The sequence below is a fragment of the Lepisosteus oculatus genome, chromosome 7 (genome assembly GCF_040954835.1).
Source record: "Lepisosteus oculatus isolate fLepOcu1 chromosome 7, fLepOcu1.hap2, whole genome shotgun sequence".
NCBI lineage: Eukaryota > Metazoa > Chordata > Actinopteri > Semionotiformes > Lepisosteidae > Lepisosteus > Lepisosteus oculatus.
The window spans coordinates 934,406-950,783 of record NC_090702.1 but is presented as its reverse complement, the minus strand read 5'-3'; the positions used below and the strand labels follow the sequence as shown (position 1 = coordinate 950,783).

At 57.5% G+C, this 16,378-nt stretch overlaps 2 protein-coding genes across 2 annotated transcripts; both read left to right on the top strand.

Annotated features, from left to right (window-relative positions):
- Positions 1–139: 139 nt before the first annotated feature.
- On the top strand, positions 140–9,192 carry LOC138240715 (cathepsin D-like). Its single transcript, XM_069191908.1, has 9 exons — positions 140–355; positions 2,705–2,861; positions 3,796–3,919; positions 4,134–4,252; positions 5,399–5,598; positions 5,679–5,801; positions 6,927–7,071; positions 7,158–7,256; positions 8,230–9,192. Exons 1-9 carry the CDS (start codon positions 288–290, stop codon positions 8,389–8,391), a joined length of 1,197 nt encoding a protein of 398 aa, XP_069048009.1. The 5' UTR covers positions 140–287; the 3' UTR covers positions 8,392–9,192.
- A 2,824-nt stretch (positions 9,193–12,016) lies between these two features.
- Positions 12,017–16,341, top strand: LOC138240780 (zinc finger protein 696-like). Its single transcript, XM_069191985.1, has 2 exons — positions 12,017–12,224; positions 13,732–16,341. Exon 2 carries the CDS (start codon positions 14,015–14,017, stop codon positions 15,221–15,223), a length of 1,209 nt encoding a protein of 402 aa, XP_069048086.1. The 5' UTR covers positions 12,017–12,224; positions 13,732–14,014; the 3' UTR covers positions 15,224–16,341.
- The last annotated feature ends 37 nt before the right edge of the window (positions 16,342–16,378 follow it).

The window sequence follows — 16,378 nt, the reverse complement described above, 5'->3', positions numbered from 1 at the left end:
CTGACTTGACTGACCTGAGGCGGGCCTCGTCCGGCTTGACGGGCACCCGCACCGGCCAATCACCGGCCAGAAACCGAGAAGTGGCGTGGGGGCCGGGCCAATCAGAGGAGGGGGGGCCTGCCTGCCTGCCGGAGATAGCCGAGCGCCGCCGAGCGGGGGCCCGAGTTTCGAAGTGCGGATGCGGACGCAGAGAGCAGCTCCAGCCGTCGCTTCACTGAAATAAGTTTGGTTTTGCAGCGAGTTGAGACCCCAAGGGGACCCGTGCGTGCGGATACCGAGCAGCGAGCATGGTTCGGTGGGGGTTCGGGCTGCTGGCCGTGTGCCTCGTCCTGTGCTGCGCCCACGCCGTCGTCAGGTACGCGGGGCCCCCGGGCAGTCGGGGCGCGGGGTCTCTGATGGGGCGGAAGTCGCTTTTCAGCTGAAACCTGTCGCTGGCTCCCAGGCACCGCCGAGTCGGGGACACGAAAACTACGCGGTTTGGGTTTCTTATCTGGAGGGGAGGGGAGCACCCCAACAAAGTCTGGTGTTTAGACTGTTGATTGTGTGCGTCTCTGACACCTGTCTCCCTCTCTCCTGTCTGACAGGCCCCTGACCCCTGTCTCCTCCTCCCCTGTCTGTCTGTCTGTCTGTCTGTCTGTCGGACCCTCAGTTTCTGTATCTCCCCTGTCTCTCTCTCTCTCCTGTCTGTGGCTCTGACCCCCGTCTGTCTCTCTTGACACCTGTTCATGGTCAGTGGTTCGGAAACTGTCCAGGACGAATTGGGGTTATTAGTTTGGTCGTCCTGACTGAGAGTTACAGACCCTGCCTGGAGGCTCTGATTGGCTCATGAAGGAGTGAAGACCCGCGGACACACTGACTGACCCTGCAGGAGCAGGACTGGACACCCCTGTCCTAGAGCCAGGACCCTGCCTGGAGGCTCTGATTGGCTCATGAAGGAGTGAAGACCCACAGACACACTGACTGACTGACCGTCGCTCCGGGTTCATGTTCCACACCCCCACCTCTCTTGGCGTAAAGGCATTCATTCCCCCTGCCGCTCGAGTGTCGCTGTTGATGCTGCTGTACTGTGTCTCTGGGATTGAATGTTCGAATCGAGCCCCAGCGGGGAGGGAGTCTGACTTCTCCATCGAGCCCTCCTGTGTTTCACAACATCCTGCTCTCTGCGTCTCTGTGCCTCCCCGCGATGGGGAGGGGCTATTACTGACGGGGCCGTTGGTGCTCAGGAAGTGGGGGTGTGGTGTCCCCTGCGGTCTCCGTGTGTCGCCCCAGACTTCCTCCGGGGCCCCGGGGGGGAAGGGGGCAGTTTCTGCCGGCGGGTCAGAGAGATTCTGCTCAGCTCCTGTCTGTCCGGAGCAGACAGGACGTGTCGCAGACGAGTGCTCCCGATCCGGTCATTTCTAGAGAACTAATCTCAGGATCCCACCCAGCTGTGTCTGGAGAGAAGCCAGGGTATCAGCTTCAACCACAGGGCTGGGCAGCTTGTTCCCCACCCCCACCACCCTCTGTGTACAGTAGAGCCTCCTGTCCTGACTGGAGGAGCTCACCCAGCTGTGTCTGGAGAGAAGCCGGGGTATCAGCTTCAACCACAGGGCTGGGCAGCTTGTTTCCCACCCCCACCACCCTCTGTGTACAGAAGCCCCTCCTGTCCTGACTGGAGGAGCTCACCCAGCTGTGTCTGGAGAGAAGCCAGGGTATCGGCTTCAACCACAGGGCTGGGCAGCTTGTTCCCCACCCCCACCACCCTCTGTGTACAGAAGAGCCTCCTGTCCTGACTGGAGGAGCTCACCCAGCTGTGTCTGGAGAGAAGCCAGGGTATCGGCTTCAACCACAGGGCTGGGCAGCTTGTTCCCCACCCCCACCACCTTCTGTGTACAGTAGAGCCTCCTGTCCTGACTGGAGGAGCTCACCCAGCTGTGTCTGGAGAGAAGCCGGGGTATCAGCTTCAACCACAGGGCTGGGCAGCTTGTTTCCCACCCCCACCACCCTCTGTGTACAGAAGCCCCTCCTGTCCTGACTGGAGGAGCTCACCCAGCTGTGTCTGGAGAGAAGCCAGGGTATCGGCTTCAACCACAGGGCTGGGCAGCTTGTTCCCCACCCCCACCACCCTCTGTGTACAGTAGAGCCTCCTGTCCTGACTGGAGGAGCTCACCCAGCTGTGTCTGGAGAGAAGCCGGGGTATCAGCTTCAACCACAGGGCTGGGCAGCTTGTTTCCCACCCCCACCACCCTCTGTGTACAGAAGCCCCTCCTGTCCTGACTGGAGGAGCTCACCCAGCTGTGTCTGGAGAGAAGCCAGGGTATCGGCTTCAACCACAGGGCTGGGCAGCTTGTTCCCCACCCCCGCCCCCCTCTGTGTACAGTAGAGCCCCCTGTCCTGATTGGAGGAGCTCACCCAGCTGTGTCTGGAGAGAAGCCAGGGTATCGGCCTCAACCACAGGGCTGGGCAGCTTGTTCCCCACCCCCACCACCCTCTGTGTAAAGTAAGAGTTGAGAGAGTGATTTAAGAGATATGTTAAGTTACCAAACTGCAGACAGGGAGGTGTGGGGTGGGGGAGTTCTGGACCCATCTCCAATGGCAGTGGGGGGTGGGACTTTTGCACAAATACTGACCTCTCATTGGTCAGAATTTGTGGGGGGCGAGGGGGGTCGAAGGATTGACAGGCTGTCTCCTCACTGTTAACGCCTCCCCCTGCGCCCTCTCCCAGAGTTCCTCTCCACAGGATGCGGACTGTCCGCCGCCAGCTGACCGACAGCGGGCTCACAGTCGAGCAGCTGAGGGCGCGATACGGGGCTGCGACGGGGGTCGGAGGGGGCGTCGCCATGGCCGCGCCCCCGGTGGAGCGGCTGATGAACTTCATGGATGTGAGCAGATCCCTCCTGTCTCCTCCTGAAACTGCGGCGCGTTCGAGTGTGTCTGTGCCTGCCTGTCTGTTTGTGCGTCTCTAGGGTCTATATTAGGGTCTGTATTAATCTGTGTGTGTGAGGTGTGTCTCTAGGGTCTATATTAGGGTCTGTATTAATCTGTGTGTGTGAGGTGTGTCTCTAGGGTCTATATTAGGGTCTGTATTAATCTGTGTGTGTGAGGTGTGTCTCTAGGGTCTATATTAGGGTCTGTATTAATCTCTGTGTGTGAGGTGTGTCTCTGGGGTCTATATTAGTGTCTGTATTAATCTGTGTGTGTGTGAGGTGTGTCTCTAGGGTCTATATTAGGGTCTGTATTAAAATCTGTGTGTGTGAGGTGTGTCTCTAGGGTCTATATTAGGGTCTGTATTAAAATCTGTGTGTGTGAGGTGTGTCTCTAGGGTCTATATTAGGGTCTGTATTAATCTGTGTGTGTGAGGTGTGTCTCTGGGGTCTATATTAGGGTCTGTATTAATCTGTGTGTGTGAGGTGTGTCTCTGGGGTCTATATTAGGGTCTGTATTAATCTGTGTGTGTGAGGTGTGTCTCTAGGGTCTATATTAGGGTCTGTATTAATCTGTGTGTGTGTGTGTGAGGTGTGTCTCTAGAGTCTATATTAGGGTCTGTATTAATTTGTGTGTGTGTGAGGTGTGTCTCTAGAGTCTATATTAGGGTCTGTATTAATTTGTGTGTGTGTGAGGTGTGTCTCTAGGGTCTATATTAGGGTCTGTATTAATCTCTGTGTGTGAGGTGTGTCTCTTGGGTCTATATTAGGGTCTGTATTAATCTGTGTGTGTGAGGTGTGTCTCTAGGGTCTATATTAGGGTCTGTAGTAATCTGGGTGTGGTCAGTGGGTCTATCACGTCAGTGCTCATGTCCCCCTGCTCTCTCTGCAGGCTCAGTACTATGGTGTGATTGGGATCGGCTCTCCACCCCAGAATTTCTCGGTGGTGTTCGACACTGGCTCCTCCAACCTCTGGGTGCCCTCTGTGAAGTGCTCGTTCCTGGACCTGGCCTGCTGTGAGTCGCCGCCTCGTGTCTGGGGGGTCGTGGGTTCGAGCTCCAGGGACGAGGGGACAGCGGTGACCTGCTGGAGGAGGAAGACTAAGGAGGCTCACAGGAGGAGGAAGCCTGTTTCTCTTGAGCTCGGCGTCTCGGGGTCCTGGTGCCCGTTCCAGCCCCCCTCATGCCTGGTGTCCCTCCCCCTGTCCCCCCCCCCCCCCCCCCCCCACAGGGTTCCACCACCGCTACGACTCCAGGAAGTCCAGCTCCTACGTCCAGAACGGCACCGCGTTCGCCATCCAGTACGGGAGGGGCAGCCTGTCGGGGTTCATCAGCCAGGACACCGTGACGGTCTGTGAACCCCACTTTCTCAGTGCAGTGTTAATGTACTGGAGTGTCCAGTCAGTGTGTGTGTATTAACCCCTCTCTCTCTCAGTGCAGTGTTAATGTACTGGAGTGTCCAGTCAGTGTGTGTGTATTAACCCCTCTCTCTCTCAGTGCAGTGTTCATGTACTGGAGTGTCCAGTCAGTGTGTCTGTATGAACCCCTCTCTCTCTCAGTGCAGTGTTAATGTACTGGAGTGTCCAGTCAGTGTGTGTGTATTAACCCCTCTCTCTCTCAGTGCAGTGTTCATGTGCTGGAGTGTCCAGTCAGTGTGTCTGTATTAACCCCTCTCTCTCTCAGTGCAGTGTTAATGTACTGGAGTGTCCAGTCAGTGTGTGTGTATTAACCCCTCTCTCTCAGTGCAGTGTTCATGTACTGGAGTGTCCAGTCAGTGTGTGTGTATTAACCCCTCTCTCTCTCAGTGCAGTGTTAATGTACTGGAGTGTCCAGTCAGTGTGTCTGTATGAACCCCTCTCTCTCAGTGCAGTGTTCATGTACTGGAGTGTCCAGTCAGTGTGTGTGTATTAACCCCTCTCTCTCTCAGTGCAGTGTTCATGTACTGGAGTGTCCAGTCAGTGTGTCTGTATGAACCCCTCTCTCTCTCTCAGTGCAGTGTTCATGTACTGGAGTGTCCAGTCAGTGTGTCTGTATGAACCCCTCTCTCTCTCAGTGCAGTGTTCATGTACTGGAGTGTCCAGTCAGTGTGTCTGTATGAACCCCTCTCTCTCTCAGTGCAGTGTTCATGTACTGGAGTGTCCAGTCAGTGTGTGTGTATTAACCCCTCTCTCTCTCAGTGCAGTGTTCATGTACTGGAGTGTCCAGTCAGTGTGTCTGTATGAACCCCTCTCTCTCTCAGTGCAGTGTTCATGTACTGGAGTGTCCAGTCAGTGTGTCTGTATGAACCCCTCTCTCTCTCAGTGCAGTGTTCATGTACTGGAGTGTCCAGTCAGTGTGTCTGTATGAACCCCTCTCTCTCTCAGTGCAGTGTTCATGTACTGGAGTGTCCAGTCAGTGTGTCTGTATGAACCCCTCTCTCTCTCTCAGTGTCAGTGTGTATTAACCCCTCTCTCTCTCGGTGTCAGTGTGTATTAACCCCTCTCTCTCTCTGTGTAGCTGGCAGGTTTGGCCATTCCTGTGCAGCAGTTTGCAGAGGCAGTGAAGCAGCCCGGTCTGGCCTTCGCTCTGGCGCGGTTCGATGGGATTCTGGGAATGGCGTACCCCTCCATCTCTGTGGACGGGGTGCCCCCTGTCCTCGACACGGCCATGGCCAACAAGCTGCTGCCCCAGAACATCTTCTCCTTCTACCTCAACAGGTCTCTGTCTGTCTCCGTCTGTCCCTCTCGGGGACCGGCTCCTGTCTGCCTGTGTCACAGTCTGGGTCTCTCTGTCTCAGGGACCAGACGGGCCCGGTGGGCGGGGAGCTGGTTCTGGGGGGCGTGGACCCCAGCTTCTACCAGGGGGAGCTGCACTACGTGAACGTGACGCGGAAGGCCTACTGGCAGATCGCCATGGACGGGTGAGCGTCAGTCTGCGGCGGCTGGGACCCGGGTTCTTGCGTCCTCTGGCCAGTCTCTCACGATGGGGGGTCACCCGATTCCCCTTGTAAGTCCAGGGAGCTGGCCCTTCAGGCTTGACCCTGCCCGTCTCCGATGTTCTCTGAGTTGATCGCAGCCAAGACGTTTCAGGGCTCAGGAACTGGTGAATTACTGATCTGTAAAACCTGCTGGATTGGGGAGCTACATAGCCAGGGTCAGGGGTCAGTATCACACTCCGTACTAATCTCTGTGTGTGAGGTGTGCCTCTAGGGTCTATATTAGGGTCTGTATTAATCTGTATGTGTGAGGTGTATCTCTAGGGTCTATATTAGGGTCTGTATTAATCTGTGTGTGTGAGGTGTGCCTCTAGGGTCTATATTAGGGTCTGTATTAATCTGTGTGTGTGTGAGGTGTCTCTAGGGTCTATATTAGGGTCTGTATTAATCTCTGTGTATGTGAGGTGTGCCTCTAGGGTCTATATTAGGGTCTGTATTAATCTGTGTGTGTGAGGTGTGTCTCTAGGGTCTATATTAGGGGCTGTATTAATCTGTGTGTGTGAGGTGTGTCTCTAGGGTCTATATTAGGGGCTGTATTAATCTGTGTGTGTGTGAGGTGTGCCTCTAGGGTCTATATTAGGGTCTGTATTAATCTGTGTGTGTGTGAGGTGTCTCTAGGGTCTATATTAGGGTCTGTATTAATCTCTGTGTATGTGAGGTGTGCCTCTAGGGTCTATATTAGGGTCTGTATTAATCTGTGTGTGTGAGGTGTGTCTCTAGGGTCTATATTAGGGGCTGTATTAATCTGTGTGTGTGTGAGGTGTGTCTCTAGGGTCTATATTAGGGGCTGTATTAATCTGTGTGTGTGAGGTGTGTCTCTAGGGTCTATATTAGGGGCTGTATTAATCTGTGTGTGTGAGGTGTGTCTCTAGGGTCTATATTAGGGGCTGTATTAATCTGTGTGTGTGAGGTGTGTCTCTGGGGTCTATATTAGGGTCTGTATTAATCTGTGTGTGTGAGGTGTGTCTCTAGGGTCTATATTAGGGGCTGTATTAATCTGATTTGAGGCATGTCTGGGCTCAGTGTTAATGTCTTGTGATGTTTCCTTAGGGTTGCCGTGGGCTCCCAGCTGTCTCTCTGCAAGGGGGGCTGTCAGGCGATTGTCGATACTGGTACCTCGCTCCTTATCGGACCGAGCCAGGAGATCCGAGCTCTGCACAAAGCCATTGGAGCCATTCCTCTCCTGATGGGCGTGGTATGGGCTGTCCCTGTTGGCTTTGCTGTGTTCTGTCTTTACAAGTGAAGCCAGTGAGCTGAGCCTCGCTCTGTCCTCTCTCTCAGGCCATGATAGACTGCAAGAAGATCCCTTCTCTCCCAGTGGTCAGCTTCAGTCTGGGAGGGAAGCAGTTCAACCTGACTGGAAAAGACTACGTTCTCAATGTAAGTAATGTAATTCTCCCTCTCTCTCTCTCTCTCTCAGTGCAGTGTTAATGTACTGGAGTGTCCAGTCAGTGTGTCTGTATGAACCCCTCTCTCTCTCAGTGCAGTGTTAATGTACTGGAGTGTCCAGTCAGTGTGTCTGTATTAACCCCTCTCTCTCTCAGTGCAGTGTTAATGTACTGGAGTGTCCAGTCAGTGTGTCTGTATGAACCCCTCTCTCTCTCAGTGCAGTGTTAATGTACTGGAGTGTCCAGTCAGTGTGTGTATTAACCCCTCTCTCTCTCAGTGCAGTGTTCATGTACTGGAGTGTCCAGTCACTGTGTCTGTATGAACCCCTCTCTCTCTCAGTGCAGTGTTCATGTACTGGAGTGTCCAGTCAGTGTGTCTGTATGAACCCCTCTCTCTCTCAGTACAGTGTTCATGTACTGGAGTGTCTAGTCAGTGTGTCTGTATTAACCCCTCTCTCTCTCAGTGCAGTGTTAATGTACTGGAGTGTCCAGTCAGTGTGTGTATTAACCCCTCTCTCTCAGTGCAGTGTTAATGTACTGGAGTGTCCAGTCAGTGTGTCTGTATGAACCCCTCTCTCTCTCAGTGCAGTGTTCATGTACTGGAGTGTCCAGTCAGTGTGTGTGTATGAACCCCTCTCTCTCTCAGTGCAGTGTTAATGTACTGGAGTGTCCAGTCAGTGTGTGTGTATTAACCCCTCTCTCTCAGTGCAGTGTTAATGTACTGGAGTGTCCAGTCAGTGTGTCTGTATGAACCCCTCTCTCTCTCAGTGCAGTGTTAATGTACTGGAGTGTCCAGTCAGTGTGTGTGTATTAACCCCTCTCTCTCAGTGCAGTGTTAATGTACTGGAGTGTCCAGTCAGTGTGTCTGTATGAACCCCTCTCTCTCTCAGTGCAGTGTTAATGTACTGGAGTGTCCAGTCAGTGTGTGTGTATTAACCCCTCTCTCTCTCTCTCTGTGTGTGTAGGAGTCTCAGGCCGGAGTGTCCGTCTGTCTGTCGGGGTTCATGGGGATGGATGTTCCTCCCCCAGCCGGTCCGCTGTGGATCCTGGGAGACGTGTTTATCGGGCGATACTATAGCGTCTTCGACCGGGAGAAGGACAGGGTGGGGTTTGCCCCAGTGAAGTGAGAGAGGGCAACAACTTGAAAGGAAGCTGACACGCACACGCACTGACACAAACACGCACACGCACACACGCACATGCATTGACACAAACACGCACACGCACACGCACTGACACACAAACACATACACTGTACATGCACATGCACACGCACTGACACACAAACACATGCACACGCACTGACACACAAACGCACACACATGCACACGCACTGACACACAAACACACACACACACACATGCACACGCACGCACACACACTGACACACAAACACATACACTGTACATGCACTGACACACAAACACACACACACACACACGCACTGACACGCACGCACACACACTGACACACAAACACATACATGCACACGCACACGCACTGACACACACGCACGCACACGCACTGACACACAAACACACACACGCACGCACACGCACTGACACACAAACACACACACACACGCACACGCACTGACACACACGCACGCACACGCACTGACACACAAACACACACACACACGCACACGCACTGACACACACACACACACACACACACACACACAAGCTGAAGCTGATGACGGCGCCGATGCCTGCACTCCCCGCCCCCAGCGACGTGTGGCGCCACCCGTACCCCGCCGCCCCCCGAGAGCCCAGGACCCCTCGCACCGCACCTGCAGGAGCCCCTCCGTGATCCCCGGGACGAGCGCCCGCGGGGGCCGGTGACCCCGCAGAGGAGGGCCCCCGGGGGACGGCCGTCTCTGTGCCTCCTGTCTGCTGCACTCAAGCAATAAAGCCGTTTTCCCAGCCTGCTCGCCTGCCGCCCCTCTGTCCCTCCGGCCCGCGGCCCGGTTCTGCTCTCCCTGCGCTCTGGGCCTGGGGTTCTGGGTTCTGGGGTTCGCGGGGGCAGAAGGGAACTGGGGCGTCTGACACTCAGCTCGTGTGCCTGCAGTCCTCCTGCTTCGCTCCGAGTCGGACTGAGGGGTGACTCGCGATCTTGACCTGGAAGACGGGGGGGGGTCTCCGTTCACCCCCTGTGTGGACGCTGTACCCCCACACTCTATCACCCCTGTCCCCCTGCAGTGTGGGCCTGGCCAGTACCTGGAGGGGAGACTCCTGGGAGAGCTGAGGCTGCTGCTGGGAGAGGTGTGAGTGGGGCCAGCAGGGGGCGCTCTCACCCTGCAGTCTGTGTGGGTCCTAATGCCCCAGTATAGTGACGGGGACACTAGACTGTAAACAGGCGCCGTCCTTCAGATGAGACGTCAAACCGAGGTCCTGACTCTCTGTGGTCATGAACAATCCCAGGGTGCCTCTCGAGAAGAGTAGGGGTGTCACCCCAGTGTCCTGGTCAAACTCCCCCCTGGCCTTTACCCCTCATGGCCTCCTAATAACCCCCCTCTCTGAACTGGCTCCATCCCTCTGCTCTCCTCCCACTGAGAGCTGGTGTGTGTGAGAGGACTGGAGCATCATCCAGGTGGGGGTGCAGGGGATCCCCAGGAGCTGTGCAGTGCTCGCAGAGGAGAGTCCAGAAATGTGACTTACAAATGACTGTGCGTGGAAGATGCACCAGACTGTTGTCGAACCCGGGACCCCGAGCTGGTTTCCCCGGTCTGGGGGAGAAGTGGGAAAGAGCCGAACCTGCAGCTGCAGCTCCGCCCAGCGCCTGCGTGCGGCTCGTTGGCGGGGTCCGGAGGGGCTTCGGCGGGGGGGGGGCGGCATTGGTGTCGGCGGTGGGATCAGGGCAGCACAGTCCCCGGGCCTCAGCTGTCCCCCCCCTCCTCCTGCCCCGCCAGGACCGTGAACACACACACACACACACCAGGGCCAGTCCATCACAGGACACACACACACACACCAGGGCCAGTCCATCACAGGACACACACACACACACACACACACACACACACCAGGGCCAGTCCATCACAGGACACACACACACACACACACACACACACACACACAGGGCCAGTCCATCACAGGACACACACACACACACACACACACACACACACAGGGCCAGTCCATCACAGGACACACACACACACACACACACACACACCAGGGCCAGTCCATCACAGGACACACACACACACACACACACACACACCAGGGCCAGTCCATCACAGGACACACACACACACACACACACACACACACACACACACACACCAGGGCCAGTCCATCACAGGACACACACACACACACACACACACCAGGGCCAGTCCATCACAGGACACACACACACACACACACACACCAGGGCCAGTCCATCACAGGACACACACACACACACACACACACACCAGGGCCAGTCCATCACAGGACACACACACACACACACACACACACCAGGGCCAGTCCATCACAGGACACACACACACACACACACACACCAGGGCCAGTCCATCACAGGCACACACACACACACACACACCAGGGCCAGTCCATCACAGGACACACACACACACACACACCAGGGCCAGTCCATCACAGGACACACACACACACACACACACACACACCAGGGCCAGTCCATCACAGGACACACACACACAAACACACACCAGGGCCAGTCCATCACAGGACACACACACACACACATACCAGGGCCAGTCCAGCACAGGACACACACACACACACACACACTCACACCAGGGCCACTCCATCACAGGACACACACAGACACACTCACACCAGGGCCAGTCCATCACAGGACACACACAGACACACACACTCACACCAGGGCCAGTCCATCACAGGAAACACACAGACACACTCACACCAGGGCCAGTCCATCACAGGACACATACAGACACACACACTCACACCAGGGCCAGTCCATCACAGGACACACACAGACACACACACTCACACCAGGGCCAGTCCATCACAGGACACACACACGGACGCAGACCGGTTCACACTCGGGTCTCACTGCAGAACAAGACGGTTTCTGTGTGTGTGTGTGTGCTCTAAGGCCAGAGAAGACACTGGGACACAGTGGTCTCTTACCTGCGTACTGTACATAGAGTTTTGCCAGCCCATGCAAAACAAGTTTGTGTCTTCAAGCATATACTTGTGAATGCTAGAGTTAAAGACTTTGATATAATTGTATACTTTGCATGATGTAATATGATAAAAGAACTATTTTTTATAATGAATCTTTGACTCATACTGGGTAGACTTGATCTAGTGTTTCTCCCTGTAAAGCTGAAATCTTGCGGGAAATCTTACAGCACTTAAACTCCATTAACTGTTAAAAACTGTTTAATCTCATTATTACTCAGCTTTGTAATAATCTCTCGCAGCGAAATAGTGTGTGTTTCGTTTTTGTACGATTATCTTTTCTGGATATCTTTTCTCCTTTGTTTGTGTTATTTGATTTGGAATAAAACCGTTGACAACAGAAACACTGGCGTGACTCCACAGCCTCAGACAGCCAGACAGCAGGGGGGCGGGGCGGAGCGCGGAAGTGAACCGACTCCGCCCTCCTTTCCGCCCTCCCCAATCGCCGCCATTCCGCCCAGTGATTGACAGCCCGGTGGGCGGGTTTAAAACGGACCGGAAATTCCGGTTGAAAGGCGGGTCAGTGTCCCGGCGCTGGCCAATCGCAAGCCGCTGACGTCAGCCAACGCTCGCTTTTATTGGGCGAAGATCGCAAAATGGCGCCGCTGTCGGGTCTGTGTTTCTGTGACGCGGTATTTTCAAGCCTGGGCCGGGAGCCGCAGAAGAGGGGGTAATTTCCGAAGCAGAAGCTGCAGTGGCACTAGAATGTGAGCGAGCTCCCCTTTATTTAGCTGTTCGCTTTCCGCTGCTGGTGGCCTTGGGTTGAATATCACACGGTAAGTAAGGCTCGGAGGGTCTCTATAGTTGAAGTCTGCTCTTTTCCTTTCAATGCTGGATTTAAAACAGCGAGGGTTGGTTTCCAGGGACGCACACAATCTGCGTTTAGCGGTCCTCTTGCTAACTGACCTCCGTAAGCAGCGAGGGGTGTCGGCGCATTGCGGGGGACAGTGGCTCAGTCACACATCCGACGTAACCCCCAAAATAGAAAATGACCAGACAGAGGTGGCCACTCTAGCTGTTCCCTAGCTAGACCTCACCCAGCTGTGTCTGGAGAGAAGCCAGGGCATCGGCTTCAACCACAGGGCTGGGCAGCTTGTTCCACACCCCCACCCCCCTCTGTGTACAGTAGAGCCTCCTGTCCTGACTGGAGGAGCTCACCCAGCTGTGTCTGGAGAGAAACCGGGTATCGGCTTTAACCACAGGGCTGGGCAGCTTGTTCCCCACCCCCACCCCCCTCTGTGTACAGTAGAGCCTCCTGTTCTGACTGGAGGAGCTCACCCAGCTGTGTCTGGAGAGAAGCCAGGGTATCGGCTTCAACAACAGGGCTGGGCAGCTTGTTCCCCACCCCCACCCCCCTCTGTGTACAGAAGAGCCTCCTGTCCTGACTGGAGGAGCTCACCCAGCTGTGTCTGGAGAGGAGCCAGGGTACCGTCTTCGACAAGGGGGCTGGGTTGCTTGTTCCCCACCCCCGCCCCCCTCTGTGTACAGAAGAGCCTCCTGTCCTGACTGGAGGAGCTCACCCAGCTGTGTCTGGGGAGAAGCCAGGGTATCGGCCTCAACCACAGGGCTGGGCAGCTTGTTCCACACCCCCACCCCCCTCTGTGTACAGTAGAGCCTATGCAGCACACATACACACTGTCGGAGCTTCTCTCTAAAGTCTCCTTCTAATAAGTGTGTATTGAAAAATTACAATCTGTATTTACATACATGATGTTTGTATTGAACCTGTGTACACACCCACTGTCAGAGCTGCTGTCCAAAGTCTTCTCCTGTGTGTCTCTCCCCCAGGAGCTGTAGAGACCAGCGCTCTCCCTGACACTGGGGACAGGGCTCCAGTCTGATCAGAGCTGTTATTGAAGTCTCTTCTCCTGTGTGTCTCTCCCCCAGGAGCTGCAGAGACCAGCGCTCTCCCTGACACTGGGGACAGGGCTCCAGTCTGATCAGAGCTGTTATTGAAGTCTCTTCTCCTGTGTGTCTCTCCCCCAGGAGCTGCAGAGACCAGCGCTCTCCCTGACACTGGGGACAGGGCTCCAGTCTGATCAGAGCTGTTATTAAAGTCTCTTCTCCTGTGTGTCTCTCCCCCAGGAGCTGTAGAGACCAGCGCTCTCCCTGACACTGGGGACAGGGCTCCAGTCTGATCAGAGCTGTTATTAAAGTCTCTTCTCCTGTGTGTCTCTCCCCCAGGAGCTGTAGAGACCAGCGCTCTCCCTGACACTGGGGACAGGGCTCCAGTCTGATCAGAGCTGTTATTAAAGTCTCTTCTCCTGTGTGTCTCTCCCCCAGGAGCTGTAGAGACCAGCGCTCTCCCTGACACTGGGGACAGGGCTCCACTGAGCTGCAGCACTGTGAGCAGGAGTGGGGCTCCAGTCTGAGGCAGGACACAGAGCCCACAGCTCCTGAAGACAGACAGGGGCTCCCTGAGCAGCACAGGACCAGACAGAGTGAGGAGGAGCTCAGAGCGCAGGAGTGTGGAACGCGCAAGAGATGCCGGTATCGACAGCAGGGAGCTGAGCTGAGACCAGCCTGTGCGAAGGAGAATCGCAGACGGGAGACGAGTCCCGCCGTCATGACCGACTCCGAGGCTGAGACCGCGGCGCGCCCATTGGACACCCTGGGATCGGGATCGGAGCGTGCCGCGCTCGGGTCCCCGGGCACAGCCCTGGCCGATCAGCCCTTCGTGCTCGTGGTGGTCAAGAGCGAACCGGAACCGGAGCCGGAACCGGACCCGGCCCGCACCCCTGGCGCCTCCGGGCCGGTCAAAGAGGAGAGCGGGGGGGGGTGCGCCGTGAAGGGCGAGCCGGGGTCCCCCGCCGGGTCCCCTTGCGGGGTCGGCGTCAAGGTGGAGGGCGAGCCGGCCCCTGTCAAGCGGGAGGGCGATGACGACGGCGGCGGCGGCGGCCTCGGGCCCGAGCCCCCCGCCGAGGGCCCGACCGCGCCGGGCGGACACCCCGCCGAGGGCCCGACCGCGCCGGGCGGACACCCCGCCGGGCCCGCCCCCGCCCACCAGTGCGCGGAGTGCGGGAAGACCCTGAGCAGCGCGGAGAACCTGAAGGTCCACCGGCGCCTGCACACGGGCCAGCGGCCCTTCCGCTGTGCCCAGTGCGGGAAGAGCTACATCCAGGCGGGGCACCTGAAGCGCCACCAGCAGGCCCACACCGGCGAGCGGCTGTTCGCCTGCGCCCAGTGCGGCAAGGCCTTCGGCCGGGCGGGGCACCTGGCGGACCACCGGCGCACGCACACGGGCGAGCGGCCCTTCGCCTGCGCCCTCTGCGGCAAGGCCTTCGGCCAGTTCGGCACGCTCAAGTACCACCAGCGGGTGCACACGGGCGAGCGCCCCCATGCCTGCGGGCTCTGCGGCCGGCGCTTCGCCTACGCCACGCACCTCAAGCACCACGAGCGCGCGCACACGGGCGAGCGGCCCCACGCCTGCGCGCACTGCGGCAAGGCCTTCGGCCACGCCGGCTCGCTGCGAGCCCACCTGCGCACGCACACGGGCGAGCGGCCCCACGCCTGCGCCCTCTGCGGGCGGCGCTTCGCCTGCGCCACGCGCCTGCGGCACCACGAGCGCACGCACACGGGCGAGCGGCCCCACGCCTGCGCGCACTGCGGCAAGAGCTTCGGCCTCTCGGGGACGCTCAGGTCCCACCTGCGCACGCACACCGGCGAGCGGCCCTACCGCTGCGCGCGCTGCGGGAAGGGCTTCACGCAGTCCGGGCACCTGCGCAGCCACCTGCGGGTGCACGCCGAGGAGAGGCCGGTCTCTTCCCCCTCCTGACGAGCGCGGTGCCGCTCCTATCAGCGGCGTCCTCTAGGCCGCACCCAGCATGGATGCTGGACGCTGGACCGCACCCAGCATGCCTCGCGGCAGGGTGGACTGTGCGCCGGATGCCGGACTGTACCCAGCATGCCTTGCAGCAGGGTGGACTACGCGCTGGACCATACCCAGCATGCCTTGCGGCAGGGTGGACCGTGTGCTGGATGCTGGACGCTGGACACTGGACCGTACCCAGCATGCCTTGCGGCAGGGTGGACCGTGTGCTGGATGCTGGACGCTGGACACTGGACCGTACCCAGCATGCCTTGCGGCAGGGTGGACCGTGTGCTGGATGCTGGACGCTGGACACTGGACCGTACCCAGCATGCCTCGCGGCAGGGTGGACTGTGCGCCGGATGCCGGACTGTACCCAGCATGCCTCGCGGCAGGGTGGACCGTGTGCCGGACGCTGGACACTGGACCGTACCCAGCATGCCTCGCGGCAGGGTGAACTGTGTGCTGGATGCTGGACACTGGACTGTACCCACCATGCTTTGCGGCAGGGTGGACTGCACGCTGGACACTAGACCGTACCCAGCATGCCTCGTGGTAGGGTGGACTGTGCGCCTGATGCCAGATGCCGGACTGTACCCAGCATGCCTTGCGGCAAGTTGGACTGGACGCTGGACTGTACCCAGCATGCCTCGCGGCAGGGAGGACCACATGCCGTCTCGGCAGGCGGACGCTGCTGGATGAGTCTCCTGGACGGGCGCCCTTGCCCGGGGTGGATGGGAGGGACAGGCGAGGGCGCGGATCCTCACTGCGGCCGTGCCTCGGGATCAGTTCCAGACCTGGGGTGCTGTCTGGGGGGAGTCTGCATGTTCTGCCATCCTTCGTGTAGGTGTCCTCCCACAGTCTAGAGCCGTACTGGGGGGGTTAATTGGCTTCTGGGAAAACTGACCCTGCTGGGTGTGGGCCGTGCCCTGTCCTGTCCTCCCTGGGATAGACTCCCCACAACTCTGTACTGGCCTCGGCAATAAGAATTTCTGCTCTTTGTGTTTCCCACTGGGTTCAGGGACAGAGAACAGAGGGAAACGGTCATTTTGACCTCTTTTCAAAATAAACGCTGCTGGTGCCGACGTGTGACTTGAGGCAGTGCTTCTGTGGGCACAGGGA